The sequence below is a fragment of the Perognathus longimembris genome, unplaced genomic scaffold (genome assembly GCF_023159225.1).
Source record: "Perognathus longimembris pacificus isolate PPM17 unplaced genomic scaffold, ASM2315922v1 HiC_scaffold_5897, whole genome shotgun sequence".
NCBI classification, from domain to species: Eukaryota; Metazoa; Chordata; class Mammalia; order Rodentia; family Heteromyidae; genus Perognathus; species Perognathus longimembris.
Window position 1 is genome coordinate 1 of NW_025961374.1, and position 18,009 is coordinate 18,009.

Genomic DNA, 18,009 nt, shown 5'->3' on the forward strand with positions numbered 1-18,009 from the left:
CGCTCGGTTCCCCCCTGGAGTCAGGTTCCTTCTGTCTCAGGTATGTGGAGCTGGTGAACACGGCCTGCACCTTCGAGCCGCACGAGAGCTTCTTCAGCCTCTTCTCAGACCCTCGCAGCACCCGCCTCACCCGCATCCACCTTCGGGAGGACCTGGTGCAGGACCAGGACCTGGAGGCCATTCGCAAGCAGGTGAGACTGGCTGGCCAGGGCGGCCCCCCGGGCCCGGCCCGGAGGAACAGCGCCCCCAAAGCTGCCCGGCACAGCCGCTCCCCAGCCACCCGCTGAAGCCCCGGCCCCAGGGTGGGTGGCGGAGGCGGCGGCGGCGGCGGCGCTGACCGAGCTGTGCCCGCGCCTAGGACCTGGTGGAGCTCTACCTGACCAACTGCGAGAAGCTCTCCGCCAAGAGCCTGCAGACCCTGCGCAGCTTCAGCCACACGCTGGTGTCCCTGAGCCTCTTTGGCTGTGCCAACATCTTCTACGAGGAGGAGAACCCGGGGGGCTACGAGGACGAGTGCCTCGTCAACCCCACCTGCCAGGTGCTGGTCAAGGACTTCACCTTCGAGGGCTTCAGCCGCCTCCGCTTCCTCAACCTGGGCCGCATGATCGACGGCGTCCCCGTGGAGTCGCTGCTGCGGCCACTGCGCTCTCTGGCCGCCCTGGACCTGTCAGGCATCCAGACGAGCGATGCCGCGTTCCTCACGCAGTGGAAGGACAGCCTGGTGTCCCTTGTGCTCTACAACATGGACCTTTCTGACGACCATATCCGCGTCATCGTCCAGCTGCACAAGCTGCGGTGAGCTGCTCACCAGGACGGGGCGGGCGCCGTCCTCTCTGGGGTTCACTCCTGGCCAGGTGGAGGGGACTTAAACCCAGTGGTCCAGCCGGGGAGGTCTGTTGAGCGGGGCACTGGGTCGCCACAGGGCTTCTCCCTAGAGTGCCGTGCGCGCTTGTGGTGGTGGGAGGGGGCCCTCCCCTGCCACGGACTGAGGGAGCCCCCACCCCACCTGCAGACACCTGGACATCTCCCGAGACCGCCACTCCAGCTACTACAAGTTCAAGCTGACCCGGAAGGTGCTGAGCCTCTTCGTGCAGAAGCTGGGGAGCCTCCTGTCCCTGGACATTTCCGGCCACATGATCCTGGAGAACTGTAGCATCAACAAGATGGAGGAGGAAGCGGGGCAGACCAGGTGGGGCCCTGCGTTCACCAGGCTCCCGCCCACTGCCCGCTGCCTGCCATGGGCGTGCTGGGTGGAGGAGCTAAGCCAGCCAGGCCCAGTGGGGACCGACAAGTCACTCCTGGGTGGGGCTGTGGGTGGGAGGAGCAGGCTCTGGGATGGCCTAGGGATCAGGAGGAGGAATGGCACCCGGCTGTCACGAAAGCCATTCTGTCTGCTGGAGGAAGTGTGTTCTGGCAGAGGGGACAGCGTGCTCCAAGGCCAGGAGGGAGGGGAGGGGATGAGCCGCTGGGAAGCCACTGTGCCCAGGCTGGCAGAGCATGGCACCCTGTGGTGGGGGAAAGTGGGGCCCGCAGAACCTGCTGCTCAGCAGCAGGTTTCGCTAACCCGGCTAGCAGCAGACAGGCCAGGGGCTGGGCCACACTCAAACCCAGGCACTGTCGTTGGCCACAGTCTCTGCCCAGCCGACAAGCTTGCCCCTCCATGACTGGGTGAGACGTGAGGCCAGCATGTCCTTTCTAGCACGTCCCATGGCGTGCCCTCCCGTGTGCCCCGCCACCTCTCCACCACAGGACCCAGCTACCCTACCCTTGAGAAGAAAAGACTGGAGTCAGTGACTGGCCAGAAAGCCCCCCGGGGAAGTCCCGGTCAGGCCTGGCCCCCAGCCACTGACCCAGCACGCTCCTTCCCCAGCACCGAGCCTTCTAAGAGCAGCATCATGCCTTTCCGGGCTCTGAAGAGGCCCCTGCAGTTCCTGGGACTCTTCGAGACCTCCCTGTGCCGCCTCACGCACATTCCTGCCTACAAAGTGAGAGGAGGGGCAGGCGAGGAGGGGCGGAGCCGGGAGCTGGGACCAGGGAAGGGATGGGCAGGGCCACTTCGGGGTCTGGGGCTTCCACCCTCTGACCTCTTCTGCTGGTGCTAAGCATGTTTCATCCCCAGGTGAGTGGCGACAAAAATGAGGAGCAGGTGCTGAACGCCATCGAAGCCTACACTGAGCACCGGCCTGAGATCACGTCCCGGGCCATCAACCTGCTGTTTGACATTGCACGTATTGAACGCTGCAACCAGCTCCTTCGGGCCCTGAAGGTCAGCCCTAAGCCCAGGGATGGCTCCTGGCCAGCTAGGCTGTCTCCACACCCTCCTCCCCAACCCCACCTGGCAGTGCCACCTCGCCCAGGGCCTCATTCAGGCCCCATGGGCTCTAGTGCCTGTTTCCCATGCCCACTATTGCTCCAGGAGAGCAGGTCTGGCTCAGCCCATCCTGAAAATGTGTCCACACCCCTTATACACACACACACACACACACACACACACACACACATCCCTTCACTCTTCACACAGCTGGTCATCACGGCCCTCAAGTGCCACAAGTACGACAAGAACATCCAAGTGACAGGCAGCGCTGCCCTCTTCTACCTGACCAACTCCGAGTACCGCTCAGAGCAGAGTGTGCGGCTGCGCCGGCAGGTCATCCAGGTGGTGCTGAATGGCATGGAGTCCTACCAGGAGGTGACGGTGAGCCCCCTGCCCACCATGGCCCGCATGCTTTGCCCAGCCACCCATCCCGCTCCCGCCGTAGGGACCCCAGACGCTCAGGTGCTCACCTGGCGGTGGGCGGATCTCCCCGGGAGCCTCCCCCAGGGTCCTGGAACCCAGCCCACCAGCTGTCCGCAGCCCACTGCGGCCGCCATCCGCCGCTCTCCCCTGCACCGAGCCCTGCCTCTGGCCTCCTTCCCTCGCTTTTCCCCGGCCCCCGTGCCCCGTCACTCTTCTGGGGGTCCACATTTATCAGTGACTATTCTTTCTAGGAAAGTAATAAAAAGTCTATATTATTATTCCTAATAATAATTACAGATAGAACATAAAATCACACGTAGTCCTACAGAGTGCCACTGTTGTTCTGAGTTTTAGTCTTGCATCGGTGCTTAGCAAATGGGATCATTTACACAAACTCTGTGATGTGAGTATTTGGTACTTGGCAGTGCCTTGTGGATGTGAACATTTCTCAGGGCACAGAACTGTTTTTTGTTGTTGTCGTTGCTGTTTTGGCAATACTGGTGCTTGAACTGAGGGTCTCGCGCTTGTTTGAGCTATGCCTCCAGCCCTCTAAAAAGATTCTCTTTTGTTTTAGACCTAGGCTTGAACATGGGGCCTAAGCAGTGTCCCTGAGCTGTTATACTCAAGGCTAATGTTGTACCACTTGAGCCACATCTCCAGTTCCAGCTTTTTGGTAGTTAATTGGAGATAAGAGTCTCATGGGGGGGCTGGGAATATGGCCTAGTGGTAGAGTACTTGCCTCACATACATGAAGCCCTGGGTTCAATTCTTCAGTACCACATTACAGAAAAAGCCAGAAGTGGTGCTGTGGCTCAAGTATTAGAGTGCTAGCCTTGAGCAAAGAGAAGTTAGGGACAGTGCTCAGGCTCTGATGAGTTCAAGCCCCAGGACTGTCAAAAAAAAAAAAAAAAGCCTCATGGACTTTTCTCACCTTCCTGAGTGGTTATGATTACAGATGTGAGCCACTGGTGCCTGGTTTCAACAAAATTTTAATGGGAAGTAGAACTGTGTCTTAAGTGGTAGAACATTAGCCTTGAGCAGAAAAGCTCAAAGACAGTGTCCAGGCACTAAGTTCAAAACCCAGGACCAGGCGCGCGCACACACACACACACACACACACACACACACACACACACACACCACCCTTAATGATACAGACAGTGTCCAGGCACTAAGTTCAAAACCCAGGACCAGGCACACACACACACACACACACACACACACACACACACACACACCCCACACCCCCCCCCCCTTAATGATACCCCTTGCTGATATAAAAGTAAAATAGCTGGGAGCCAATGGCTCACACCTATAATCCTAGCTAATAAGGAGGCTGAGATCTGAGGACCACTGTTTGATGCCACCTATGGCAGGAAAGTCTGTGATACTCTTATCTCCAATAAACTACTCAGAAAGAGCTGGAAGTAGTGAGGTGGCTCTAGGGGTAGAGTGATAGACTTGAGCAAAAGAAGCTCTCAGAACCCAGGCACAGAGTTCAAGCCCCAGGACCAAGAACAACAAAAAGGGTGAAAAACCATGGAGTACTGGTGGCTCATACCTGTAATTCTAGCTTCTCTGGAAACAGATCCTAGGGAAACATGACTTGAAGCCCTGGGCAAAAAAGTCCATCTCCAAAGTAACTGGCTAAAGGCAGGGCTGGAAGCATGGTCCACTTGGTAGAGTGGGAGCTGTGAGCAAGAGAGTTAAGCAGGAGTTCAAGGCCTGAGTCCCAAGCCCCATACCAGCTGGGTGCTTGTAGCTCACACCTGTAATTCTGGCTTCTCAGGAGGCTGAGGATCACAGTTCCAAGCCAGCCCAGGCAGAAATGTTCATGCAAGTCTTATTTCTGCTTAACTAGCAAAAAGCCAAACATGGAAGTGATTTAGTACCACTTTCCACTGGTGACAGGTGGTATGGCCTATGGGGGCAGCTGGTAGAACCTGCTAGATGTGTAAACGCATTTACCTTTCAGTATAAGAATCTCAAAGTTAGAAATGTGCTATAAGAAAAAGATAGGAGGGCTGGGAATGTGGCCTAGTGGCAAAAGTGCTTGCCTTGTATACATGAAGCCCTGGGTTCGATTCCCCAGCACCACATATATAGAAAATGGCCAGAAGTGGTGCTGTGCCTCAAGTGGCAGAGTGCTAGCCTTGAGCAAAAAGAAGCCAGGGACAGTGCTCAGACCCTGAGGCAAGCTCCAGGGCTGCCACCCCTCCCCCCCCAAAAAAGATAGGAATATATCCACCCTTATTTGATCAAGCAGAAGAAACAACAATGTTTCTGGGCATTGAGGCCCAGGATAAGTAATGCCTGGTCCATCCCCACACAGGGCTCATCTGGTAGCATCTGCCAGCCTATGAGGAAAGACAGACACCACATAGGGATGATTAAAGAGGCACTTGGGATCATTCTGTATGATACATGCCTTTGCACTTTCCCACCTCAAATACAAGATTATGTTAGCCTTGTGGATGCCACCCAACTTAACAGTGATCCCCTCTTAGGAATGACATGGAGACTTTGGTGGTGGTGTATTCCTGTAATGCCAGTATTTGGGATGCCACGGCAGGAGGATCGAAAGTTTAAGGCCAGTGCTGGGAAGGTGGCTTAGTGGTAGAGTGCTTGCCTAGCATGCATGAAGCCCTGGGTTCCATTCCTCAGCACCACATATACAGAAAAGGCCAGAAGTGATGCTGTGGCTCAAGTGGTAGAGTGCTAGCCTTGAGCAAATAAAAAGCCAGGGGCAGTGCCCAGGCCCTGAGTTCAAACACCAGGACTGGCAAAAAAAGAAAGTTTGAGTCCAGCTTGTGCTATATACAGCAGGTGCTTATATGGAAAAAAGCTCCTTTATACAACTAATACACACTAATGAAAAAGGGAAAGAAACAAAAGGGGGCTGGGAATGTGGCTTAGCGTAGAGTGCTGGCCTAGCATGCATGAAGCCCTGGGTTCGATTCCTCTGCACCACATAAACAGAAAAAGCTGGAAGTGGCGCTGTGGCTAAAGGGGTGGAGTGCTAGCCTTGAACGAAAAAGAAGCCAGGGACAGTGCTCAGGCCCTGAGTTCAAGCCCCAGGACTGGCACAAAAAAAAAAAAAGGAAAAAAATGAAGAGATAAAATTTGTACTTCAATAACATGTGAAGGTTTTATGGTAAGTTATTGCTTTTATAATTTAAAATTTTTTAACCATGTGTTGGTGGCTCATGCCTGTAATCCTTGCTGCTCAGGAGGCTGAGATCTGAGGATCACAGTTCAAAGCCAAGGCGGGGCAGGAAAATCTGTGAGACTCTTATCTCCAACTAACCACCAGAAAACTGGAAGTAAAGCTGTGACAGCTCCAAGTGGTAGATTGATAGTCTTGAGCAAAAGAGTTCACGGAAAAAAAAAAAAAAAAAAGAGTTCACAGACAGTGCCCAAGCCCTGAGTTCAAGCCCCATAACCAACAGAAGCATAAAAGTAAATAAAGTAAACTTTTTCTAAAATTATAAGACATGGGGCTGGGGATATGGCCTAGTGGCAAAAGTGTCTGCCTCATATACATGAGGCCCTGGGTTCGATTCCCCAGCACCACATATACAGAAAATGGCCAGAAGTGGCGCTGTGGCTCAAGTGGCAGAGTGCTAGCCTTGAGCAAAAAGAAGCCAGGGACAGTGCTCAGGCCCAGAGTCCAAGCCCCAGGACTGGCAAAAAAAAATAATAATAATAAAAAAATAAAAAAATAAAATTATAAGACATGTAAGTGGCTCACACCTATAATCCTAGAATCAAGGTTCGGAGCCATTCCATGTGAAAGCCCATGAGACTTTTATCTACCAAAGCACTATAAATGCAGCTGTGGATCAAAGTGGTAGAGCAGTAGCCTTAAGCACAAGAAAAATCTAGGGACAGCACCCAGGCCCCGAGTTCAAGTCCCAGGACCAGCACAAATATGTATGTATATATATGGTTGGTTGGTTGGAGATGAAGCTCAGTGGTTGGATGTTTGTCTAACATGCATGAGTCCTTAGATTTGATTCCCAGTACTGCAGAAGTGTGTGTGTGTGTGTGTGTGTGTGTGTGTGTGTGAAGTATTTGGGGAAAGAAAGTTAATCAAGGCCAGGCACTAATTGCTCATGCCTGAAATTCTAGCTACTCAGGATCTCCAGATCAAGGAGGTGAAGGTTCGAAGCCAGTCCCAGCAGACAGATCCAAGAGACTTTTACCTCCAATTCAGCAGCAAAAAGCCAGAAGTGGAGGTATAGTTAAAGCTGTGGAATGTCATCTTGAGCAAAAAGGCCAAGCAAGAGTATAAGTCCCCGAGTTCAAGCCCCAATACCACACACACACACACACACACACACACACACACACAATCAATGACTTGGTCTCTGAATCACAGGACATAAAGCATAATGAATGTCCTGCACCTAACTAGGCAGAAGGGGATAAAGTACCAAGAATGTGCTGAGACACCATAAGAATAGTTGTGCGGGGCTGGGAATGTGGCTTAGCAGTAGAGCGCTTGCATTGCATGCATGAAGCCCTGGGTTCGATTCCTCAGCACCACATACACAGAAAAAGCCAGAAGCAGTGCTGTGGCTCAAGTGGTAGAGTGCAAGTCTTGAGCAAAAGAAGCTCAGGGACAGTGCCCAGGCCCTGAGTTCAAGCCCCAGGACTGGCAAAAAATAATAATAATAATTGTGCAAACGGTGCAGAGAAGAATGGGAGGCCAAGCAGCCACCTTGGGGAGCGGCCTGGTGTTCTCTAGAAAGATTTAAGACACGCAGAGGGCCCCCCCCCCAGGCACATGTGCCCCAGAAGACACCACACCACTGACACCAGAACACTGGTGTGTACAGTGACCAAATGCCATCCATCAGCAGGAGAGTGGCAAATACACGGGAGAATCCTGTGGTGAAATACCATATAGTGGTGCAAAGTGAAGGAATGGCAGCTGCGTGTAACCAGTTGCAGTTGTAAGCCAAGCTAAACAGAAAAGGCCAGAAGCAGGACAGTGGTTTCCTGGTAACAGTTTAAGCTAGGAAGGGACAGAGGAGATTTTTGATGCTAATGGTGGTGTTTCTTAACCCAGATAGGGGTTATACCGATTTTTGTTGGCTTGGGGGCTTGAACTCAGGGTATAGACGCTGTCCCTGAGCCTCTTTATACCCAGGACTAGTCCTCTACCACTTGAGCCACAGCTCCACCTCTGATTTTTGAGTGGTTAATTGGAGATAAGAGTCTCACTGGACTTTTCTACCTGGGCTGGCTTTGAACCACAACCTTCAGATCTTCGCCTCCTGAGTAGCTAGGATTGTAGGCATGAGCCACCTGTGCCCAGCTGGGTGTTTTATGACTATTTATGAAACTGTACACTTTTGGGGGTTGCCTCGTTTCTGATGTTTTTAAAATACTTTTGTGTGTATGTGCAGATCTTGGGGATGAGTTCACTCAGGGCCTGTGCTCTGTCCCTGATCAAAATATTTTGCTCAAGGTTAACGCTCTACAACTTGAGTCACCTGCCTGGACGGGCCTTGAACCATGATCGTCAGATCTCAGCTGAGTAGCTAGGATTTCAGGCATCAGCCTCCGATCTGGTGCCTGGTGTAATGCGTTTTTAAAATAGCCTCAGGGGAACAGAACGGACTAATAAAGCCATGGAGTGCCTCTCCCAGAGAGCCTTCCTGGAGTGCCGGGCTCCCCTCCACCTGGCGTCTCCACGGAGCCCTGGGTCCCCACTGCCAAGGCTGCCCCTGAACGCGCCCCGCCTGTCTCCTGCCCCGGCCCAGGTGCAGCGGAACTGCTGCCTGACGTTGTGCAACTTCAGCATCCCCGAGGAGCTGGAGTTCCAGTACCGCCGCGTCAACGAGCTCCTGCTGAGCATCCTGAGCCCCACGCGGCAGGACGAGTCCATCCAGCGCATCGCCGTGCACCTGTGCAACGCCCTGGTGTGCCAGGTGGACAACGACCACAAGGAGGCCGTGGGCAAGATGGGCTTCGTCGTGGTACGTGGCGGCGGCAGACGCGCCCAGTGCCTCACAGAGGGGGGCTGGGGCCGGAAGGAGGCTAGACAGAGGAAGAAGCGCCCCCGTGCGCACGCGCGCGTGCGGTGCTGAGGAGAGAGCGCGTGGCCTTGCTGGGCAAGCATTCTGCTTCTCCGCTACCAGCGGAGACCCTGGGAAAATTCCTCAGTAGTGACGGTGGCTTACGGCCCCGTGAATGTCCTCCACCTTTCCCGGGCCCCCCACACCGTAGCCCACGAGAGCCCATTCACCTGACAGCAGCATAGGTGCTGAGCAGGGAGGGCCAGCCGCAGGCGACCCCTGCACAAGTAGCCGAGCTTGCAGGAAGAAGAGAGGAAGCACGAGCTCGAGTCCACCTCTCCACTGTGCCCCAAGTCATGAGGGAGGGAGTCAGTACAGGGCCTGCCGTACCTCCTGGAACCAGCTCTGGGGGTCTGGCCTTGGGCACCTTCACATAGCCCCCCGAAAGAGGCAAAGGGCAGCCCCTAGGGGGCTGCACCCACCGGGGTCACCGCTGCGCCTCTGTGCTGGGCTTCGGGCTCTGCTGGCCCCTGCCCAGCTCTTTGCTCTGCCCACAGACCATGCTGAAGCTGATTCAGAAGAAGCTGCTGGACAAGACGGTGAGTCAGGGCTCCCGGGACCCTCTGCCCATCCCCGAGGGACTGCGTGTCCGGGGGCAGGTGCTGAGCGGTTCCCCCGCCCCCCAGTGTGACCAGGTCATGGAGTTCTCCTGGAGCGCCCTGTGGAACGTCACTGACGAGACGCCAGACAACTGCGAGATGTTCCTCAACTTCAACGGCATGAAGCTCTTCCTGGACTGCCTGAAGGTGCGGCCCCCAGGCCTCCCGCGGGGCACGTGGTAGCCGAGACCCACCCTGGCCCTCACCCTATGCCTGCCCCCCCCCCTCCCAGGGAAGAAGGCTCACCCCATCCTCTCAGCCGGTAGCTTCTCACACTGCCCACAGCTGACCAGGACCCATCCCCATAGCAGCCGACAGAGCTCTGCCCAGCAGGACAGGCTGTCCTTCTGAAACACCCCCCAAGCTCCCGTGCCGAGCTGAGCTGAGCTGCGCTGCGCTTGTCCCCGACATTGGCTCTCCCTCCCCAGCTTTGCTCCCGTGACACAGAATCTCTTGTCTTTTTATTCCCTCCACACACGGCCTGGGCTCTGCCCTGGTGCTGTGGAAGGGAGCCAGGCAGCTATTGTACCGCTCCCTTGTTTACTTGGCGTGGCCAGGCAGATAGATGCCCACGAGGCTTTCCTAAGTAAGCAGGAATCCATCGGTCCCCAACGGCTGTCATTTTGCCAGGAATTCCCAGAGAAGCAGGAGCTGCATCGGAATATGCTGGGGCTCCTGGGGAACGTGGCGGAGGTGAAGGAGCTGCGGCCTCAGCTGATGACCTCTCAGTTCATCAGCGTCTTTAGGTGGGTGCTTGCCTTGCTTACGCCATGGCTGCCAGGAAGCTCAGAACTGTGGTCCGTTCATATTATTCAGACTGTATGTAGCCAGTGTCACAACTGCTCTTGTGCCGCAAATGCTGTCTTCCCTCTGTGGTTTTTGTTTTTATTTTGTGCTGGTCCTGGGCCTTAAACTCGGGGCCCGGGCATTATCCCTGAGAATTTCGGCTCGTTTTTGCTCGCTTGAAGCACAGCTCTACTTCTGGCTTTTTGTTGGTTAATCGGGAGTGAGAGTCTCGCAGACTTCCCAGCTTGGGTTTGGCTTGGAACTGCGATCTGCCAATCTCAGCCTTCTCAGTAGCTAGGGGTTCTAAGTAGCTAGGGTGTGAGCCACCGAAGCCCAGCGCTGTCGGGGTTTCTCACTCAACCCCGTAAATGGTTCCCTTGTAACCATGGCTTAGGTAACCTGAGATCCCTTAGCCAGGAGTCTGATAACGAAAGGGTCACCAGATGGTTAGACATTAGTGTCAGCCTCCTTGAACGCATCCACGTGTGCAAAGTGAACGCTCAGCACTCGCAGCGGCTTGGGTGAAACACCAGTTAGGCCCCGGCTGTCACCTCTGCTCAGGCGTCTCTGTGAATCCGCTGTTCATGGCTTTTGTTTGGGATTTCTCTTCTGGGTTTTTTGTTTTTTCTTTTATGTTCTTAGCTGATGTTCATGAAGACAAATGAGTGCTTAGCACTGAGCTGTTGCTGAAAGGAAATGATACCTAAATCTTTTTTGTTTGTTTGTTTTTTGCCAGTCCTGGGGCTTGAATTCAGGGCCTGAGCACTGTCCCTGGCTTCTTTTTGCTCAAGGCTAGCACTCTGCCACTTGAGCCACAGCGCCCCTTCTGGCCTTTTCTACATATGTGGTGCTGAGGAATGGAACCCAGGGCATCATGTATATGAGACTAGCACTCTCCCACTAGGCCATATTCCCAGCCCCCCTGAGCTTCTTTTTGCTCAAGGTTAATGCTCTACCACCTGAGCCGCAGCACCACTTCCAACTTTTTCTGTTTAGAATTGAACCCAAGGCTTCGTGCATGCAAGGCAAGCACTCTACCACTAGGCCGCATTCCCAGCCCCCGTACCAAAATCTTATCTGCATCTATGTACGTGTGTGTCAGGCCTTACACTTTGCTCAGCTTGCTTGCACAGCTGGTGCTTTACCACTTGAGCCATGCTTCCAGCCAGCATTTTACTGGTTATTTTGGAAATAGAATCTTGCCAACTTTTCTGGCTAGGTGGCTTCAAACCCCATCCTCAGCCTCTCTCCTAAGTAGTAAGGATGATAGGCAGGAGTCACTGATGACCAGATGTTTGGGGTATATTTTGTGTGTGTGTGTGTGCGTGTGTGTGTGTGTGTGTGTGTATGCGTGTGTGCCGTGTGTGCCTCCTGCCTGCCTGCCTACCTGCACTGAAGCTTGAACTCGAGAAACAAGGCCAGGCGCTGGTGGGTCACACCTGTAATCTTAGCTAGTCAGAAGGCTGAGGTCTGAGGAACACGGTTCTAAGCCAGCCTGGGAGGGAAGGTCTATGAGACTCTGATCTGTAATTAACCACTAAAAAACTGTTAGTGGGGCTGGGGATATGGCCTAGTGGCATACATGAAGCCCTGGGTTCGATTCCTCAGCACCACATATATAGAAAATGGCCAGAAGTGGCGCTGTGGCTCAAGTGGTAGAGTGCTAGCCTTGAGCAAAGAGAAGCCAGGGACAGTGCTCAGGCCCTGAGTTCAAGCCCCAGGACTGGCAAAAAAGGAAACAACAAATTGTTAGTGGTTGCGCGCCAACATGGAGGGGAAAAGCCAAGTGTAAGCACGAGGCCCGGAGTTGAAGCCCCAGTACCGGCACACACTCACAAAGGAAGTAAATAGCTAAATAACAGAGCCTCTGCCTCCTGGTCCGTAAGGAACAATCCAGCGGCAATCCCTAAAGAGAGAGCCGCTCCACTGCCTTTCTTCTCCTGGCAGCCACTTGCTGGAGAGCAAGGCGGACGGCATCGAGGTGTCCTACAACGCCTGCGGAGTCCTCTCCCACATCATGTTCGACGGGCCCGAGGCCTGGGGTGTCTGTGAGCCGCAGCGGGAGGAGGTGGAGGAGCGCATGTGGGCAGCCATCCAGAGCTGGGACACCAACTCCCGCAGGAACATCAACTACAGGTAGGGGTGGGGCGGGGCGGTGCTCTCCTCCTCCTGCCCCCTCCCCCCTCCCCCCTTCCCCCCCCTAGGGACCTGTCCACCCTCACTGAGGCACGGCCGCGTGGCTGACAGCCCGGGACACAGAGGCCTTTTGTGTCCCGCCGGCGGCGTCTGCCCATGCCCGAGGCGCGGCATTCACAAGCCCTCGGCCCATGTTTACCTGCGGGGAACACAAAGGAGAAAGTGAGAACTGAGCTACGGCGGCGGCGCCCGCTGAGGGAGCCCTGTGCACCGCGCCATGGTCCCCACACCTTGCTGCGCTGTGCTGGGCGTGGCCACCGCCAGGCGCGGGTCTCCCTCCCCTCCCGCCCCTGAGCCAGCCCCACAGATGCACCTTTTGTTCCTTCATTCCTGTAACGTGCAGTCTTGTTCTGTAGCCCTGGCTGGCCCCAGCTTGCCACCCTCCCGCCTCAGCCTCCTGAGTGCTGGGTTCCGGGCATGTCCACCACCAGCAGCCCTGGCGGGTCCCACAACCTAAGTTCCTGAACAAGAGAGGGGACAAAAAATCACTGGCTCCCAGGAGCTTTGATTTTTTTTTTTTGTAATCTTTGCATTGTTGGGCTTTATATATAGTAGCCAGGAGGTTGTGCTTGTCCACTTTTTGGGCATTTGGCCCAGGCTGGCTCCGATATGGCTGCTGAAGGTGGTCGCCACTCTTCCTCTGCCTCCCCCCTTCCCCAGGTGGCCCCAGCCCTGCACCCTCCAGTCTGCGGCCCTCCTGCCTCTGTTACCTGCTTTTGCTTTTTATTTATTTATTTATTTTTGCCAGTCCTGGGGCTTGAACTCAGGGCCTGAGCACTGTCCCTGGCTTCTTTTTGCTCAAGGCTAGCACTCTACCTCTTGAGCCACAGCGCTACTTCCAGCTTTTTCTATATATGTGGTGCTGAGGAATGGAACCCAGGGCTTCATGCATGCGAGGCCAGCACTCTACCACTAGGCCACTTTCCCAGCCCCTCTGCTTTTGCTCTTATCTTCTCCCAGGGAAGTTCCTGGGGGAACCCACACTGGGGTGGGCAAAAGACCAGCTGGCCCTGGGCTCCTCAGCTTGCCCATGTGTGTCCTTAGGACCCTTCAGGGCCCCCAATTCCCAGCATCCAGACTCATCTTGCTTTCTCTCCCTGCAGGTCATTTGAGCCAATTCTGCGCCTCCTTCCCCAGGGCATCTCTGCTGTCAGCCAGCACTGGGCCACCTGGGCCCTGTACAACCTGGTGTCCGTCTACCGTGAGTGCCCACCATAGTTCACTCGTTCCCCACGTAGCACAGACATGCCCTGGGAGCCTCGCCCAGGACCAGGACCAGGCCCATGAGAGCAGTCGGGCGCCATGGCATGGAGCGCCCCCCCCCCCCGCAGGCCTGTGTCGTGCCAGCCTATGCCAGGCCCCGTCCCTCCCATCACCAGAAGCAGCCCCACCCTGTACACAGCCTTCTGATGCCTCCTGCCCCATAACAGTCAGCAGCAGCCTCCCTCTCGTCCAGTCCAGCCGCTTGCCAGAATCACCCAGGGGTGATGGAGTAACAGCACAATAAGTACAGGCAAGCTGGGCACAATTTCACACGTCTAAATCCCAGCACTGGGGCTACTGAAGTAGAAGGACAGAGTTCCAGGCCAGCCTGGGCTACATAGTGAGACCCTGTCTCAGTCAGTACGCACACACACACGCACACGCACACACGCACACGCACACGCACACGCCCCGTCCGTATCTGGTATTCAGTATCCAGGGAAAACGTCTCACAAAATCACCGTGCTTCGAGGCACTGGTTTGGAAGGTCCTTTGCGAAAGCCTGATGCTCTTTCCATAGGACAAGCTCTGGGGAGAAATGCCATAGCCTTGACCCCCGCTAAGGACGTCTTTCCCACGGGCTTGCTCCTGTTCCTCTGGTGGACATAGGCGTGCCCGCCCCTGAGGCTGGACAGATGGGGCCGTGTGCTCCTAGCCATAGGTTCTCACCTAGGCCTTCCCTTCAGGGTAGTCCCCGAGGCAAGGGTGGGTTTCTGGGGTACAAGCTGCCCTTCTCCCTATCATCAGCTGTCTACTCTTACCCTACAGCTGACAAGTACTGCCCCCTGCTGATCAAAGAAGGTGGGGTGCCTCTTCTGACGGACATGATGGAGATGGCCACCGCCCGACAGGAGACCAAGGAGATGGCTCGGTAAGAGACAGGTGTGGTTTTTGCCGGACACCTTGCTGTAAGAGGAAAAAGGACCCAGTGGGCCCTGGTTAGGCGGCCAGAGTTCCCAGCGGCCACCGAGCGTGGAGTGCAGACATGTCCCGCAGAAGCCTCTCTGTGGGTCGTTTCTGCCATAATGCCGGAGGCACTGGGGATGACCAAAGTGAAGCGGAGCCTCGTTGGCCTCAGCTGTAAGCTTGGTTCTCTCTTCTTACCAACAAACTCCATGCTGCTCACTGGACCTGAGCAGGTCAGGTCAGAATGTTACTTTGGCTAAAGGTATCACAAGAAGACCAGGTGGGTGTAGATGTATCTTCTAGAAGTCGGCTGGGGTGGAATGTGAGGAATTTCGCTAAGTATAAATGTGAAAGTCATGGGAAAAAGGGAAATAAAATCCTTTGTTGGGCTGAGCTGTAGTTCAACAGCACAAAAAGAAGAAGAAAGTCTGGCACTGGTGGCTCACGCCTATAATTGTAGCTACTCAGAAGGCTGAGATCTGAGGATCACTGTTCAAAGCCAGCCCAGGCAGGAAAATCCATGCAGCTCTTGTCTCCAGTTAACCACCAGGAAACTGGAAGTGGCGCTGTGCTCAGAGTGGCAGTGGTAGCTGCTAGCTTTGAGCAGAAGAGCTCAGGGACAGCGCCCAGGCCATGAGTTCAAGCCCCAAGACAAAAAAGAAAAAGGAAGAGGAAGAGGCGGGAGCAGAAAGAGAGGAGGAGGAAAATATCATTCTGAAAGTCATCGATGTGCCAAGCCCTCTGACTTTCTTTTGTGTGTGTATGCCTGTCCTGGGGCTTGAACTGACCCGGCACTGTTATGTGAGTTTTTTCGCCTAAATCTAGCACGCTTAACCATTTGAGCCACAGCTCCGCTTCTGGCTATTTTGGTAGTTTATGGAAGATGAGAGTCACAGGGACTTTATTGCCTGAGTTGGCTTTGAATTTCAATCCTAAGCCTCCTGAGTGGCTAGATTATAGGCTGAGCTACCAGCACCTGGCCTCTGCCTTTTTTTTTTTTTTTTCTCCAGTCCTGGGGCTTGAACTCAGGGCCTGAGCACTGTCCCTGGCTTCTTTGCTCAGGGCTAGCACTCTACCACTTGAGCCACAGCGCCACTTCCAGCTTTTTCTGAGTAGTTTATTGGAGATAAGCGTCTCAGGACTTTCCTGCCCTGGCTAACTTCAAACTACAATCCTCAGATCTCAGCCTCCTGAGTAGGATTGCAGGCATGAGCCACTGTCACCGGCATTGTGTGTGTGTGTGTGTGTGTGTGTACACGCATGTGTACGCGCGCCAGTCTTGGGCCTTAAAGCCTAGGCACTGTCCCTGAGCTTAATTTGCTCAAGGCTGGTATTCTATCACTTGAGCCACAGCTCCACTTCTGGCTTATTATTTTGTTGGTTAATTGGAGATGAGAGTCTCACAGACTTTCCTGCCTGGGCTGGCTTCAGCGATCCTGGCTGGGAATATGGCCTAGTGCTAAAGTGTTCGCCTCGTATACATTGAAGCCCTGGGTTCGATTCCCCAGCACCACATATACAGAAAAAGCCGGAAGTGGCGCTGTGGCTCAGGTGGCAGAGTGCTAGCCTTGAGCAAAGAAGCCAGGGACAGTGCCCAGACCCTGAGTCCAAGCCCCAGGACTGGCAAAGAAAAGAAAAAACAGCAATCCTTAGATCTCAGCCTCCTGAGCAGCTAGGATGACAGACGTGAGCCGCCGGCGCCCAGCCGGGATCACGGGCGCCCTTTGTCACCCCGCTGCTGCTCCCTAGGAGGCGCCCGCGGCCCTCCCCGCCCGGCACAGCCTCAGTCCTCTCCCCGCTTGTCTCCAGCAAGGTGACGGAGCAGTGCAGTAACTTCAAAGAGGAGAACATGGACACGTCCAGATAGAGGCCTCGGCCGCCCATCGGGACCCCAGGCCGAGAAGAAGCACTTGTGTGGCCCAGCGGCAGGCGCCTTCCACAGCCTCCCACGGGACAGAGACAGAGGGGACTTTTGCACAAGCAACGCTTTTCCTTAACATTAGTGAGATATATATATTATATATATATATTATTTTTGTTGTTAGGCAGTGTGAAGTTTTGTGTGTATGATTTCTGTACAAAAGCAACTTCCTGAGCCCCACCGCTTCCGTGTCCATTCCCCAGCCAGCCCGGCCTTCACCACTGCCATCCCCCCCCCCCACCCGCCCTCCTCTTCCAGCCCCCGCCCTGAGTGACTCCCCCAGCCGCTAAACGCCTCTGGGTGTCTGGTCCCTCCTGACAAGGAGCCGGGCCTGGCTTCTGTCCTCCAGAGAAGAGCAGCCCTTCCCAGGGCCTCGCCAGCCCCCGTGCCGCCTGCCCACACCCGAGGGCCTCGTCCCCGCTCCGGGGGGCAGCTGGTGGGGTCTGGCTCCCCCCAGAAGCCTCGGTGCTCCGGGCCACGGCCGCCTAGGGCAGGAGCGGGACCTGGAGGCCCCGTGGCGGGGTGTGGAGCTGCAACCTGGCCCTGCCCGCCTGCGGCCACGCTGCTACGAGGCTGTCTCCCAGCCTCCCTCAGGCCCCAGGCTGCGGAAGGCCCATCCCAGGGTGGCCGGAAGTCAGGGGGCAGATTCTGTGGCCCCCCCTCCCCCCGCCAAACACACCCAGAACCTGTCCCCAGCTCTGGAACCCAGCGGGGCCCAGACCCGCTTCCTCTCCCAACCCTGTGCTGCCCACAGCACCCGAGGTGCTCAGCCTCTCCCACCAGCACAACAACGCCTGCCTGGCCGGCGGCGTGCCCCCCGCCGCCCCGGGAGCCCCACGGCTGGAGGCAGGGGTCCCCCCCAAGCTCTTGGTGGCAGCAGAGGCAGCCACTTCCGGACCAGCACCTGGACGGCCCCTCCCTGCCCGTCCCCCGCCCCCGTGGCCCCGGGCAGCGGCTGGCCTTGCCCTGCGCCGCCCCTGCCTCACTGAAGGAAGCAGCGCGCGGGACCCCCCACGCGGCCCCACGCGGCCCCCCGGAGCTCAGGAGGCGGTGCCCTAAATGGCCACTTTGGGGCCTTTTCTCATTTCCTTCCCCGGCCTGGCTTTGGATTCTCCTGCCACTCCTGCCTCCACAACAGGCCAGATGAGCAGGACCCAGGCCACGGGCCCTTCCTCCCGAAACCTCTCCCTTGGGCCGGGCGGGATAGCCTCGCCCTGGGCTGGGGGGGGGGGAGGGGGGGAGCAGACGCTGCCCCTCCTTCCCCACCCAGGCCCTCCCGGCCCAGCCCGACCCCGGCCGAGCTCCTGCCGCTCATCGCATCGCTTCACAGCCCGGGACCCGGGAAATGTCTGTACTTTCGGATGTCACAGAAATACATTTTTGTGCAAAGTGCAGAAGAGCAGAGTGTGGTTTTTGGGCAGGGGAGGGGAGGAGGGGCGGGGGGTGTGGGTGGGCCTGGTGGAGAGGGGAGGGTGGCCACCCGGTCCATAGACTGCCCACTGGGGGACACGTGGC

The 18,009-nt window shown here is 55.9% G+C and overlaps 1 protein-coding gene across 1 annotated transcript; it reads left to right on the forward strand.

Annotated features, from left to right (window-relative positions):
- Positions 1 to 5: 5 nt before the first annotated feature.
- On the forward strand, positions 6 to 17,886 carry Zer1 (zyg-11 related cell cycle regulator; the record flags this gene model as incomplete). The annotated part of the gene is made up of 14 exons (XM_048337665.1): positions 6 to 191; positions 359 to 795; positions 1,013 to 1,189; positions 1,871 to 1,985; positions 2,120 to 2,266; positions 2,522 to 2,695; positions 8,509 to 8,724; positions 9,321 to 9,362; positions 9,450 to 9,569; positions 10,053 to 10,168; positions 12,156 to 12,344; positions 13,508 to 13,605; positions 14,436 to 14,538; positions 16,383 to 17,886. Coding segments are annotated over 14 exons (2,178 nt in total), but the record flags the coding sequence as incomplete, so codon positions are not given.
- Positions 17,887 to 18,009: the final 123 nt, after the last annotated feature.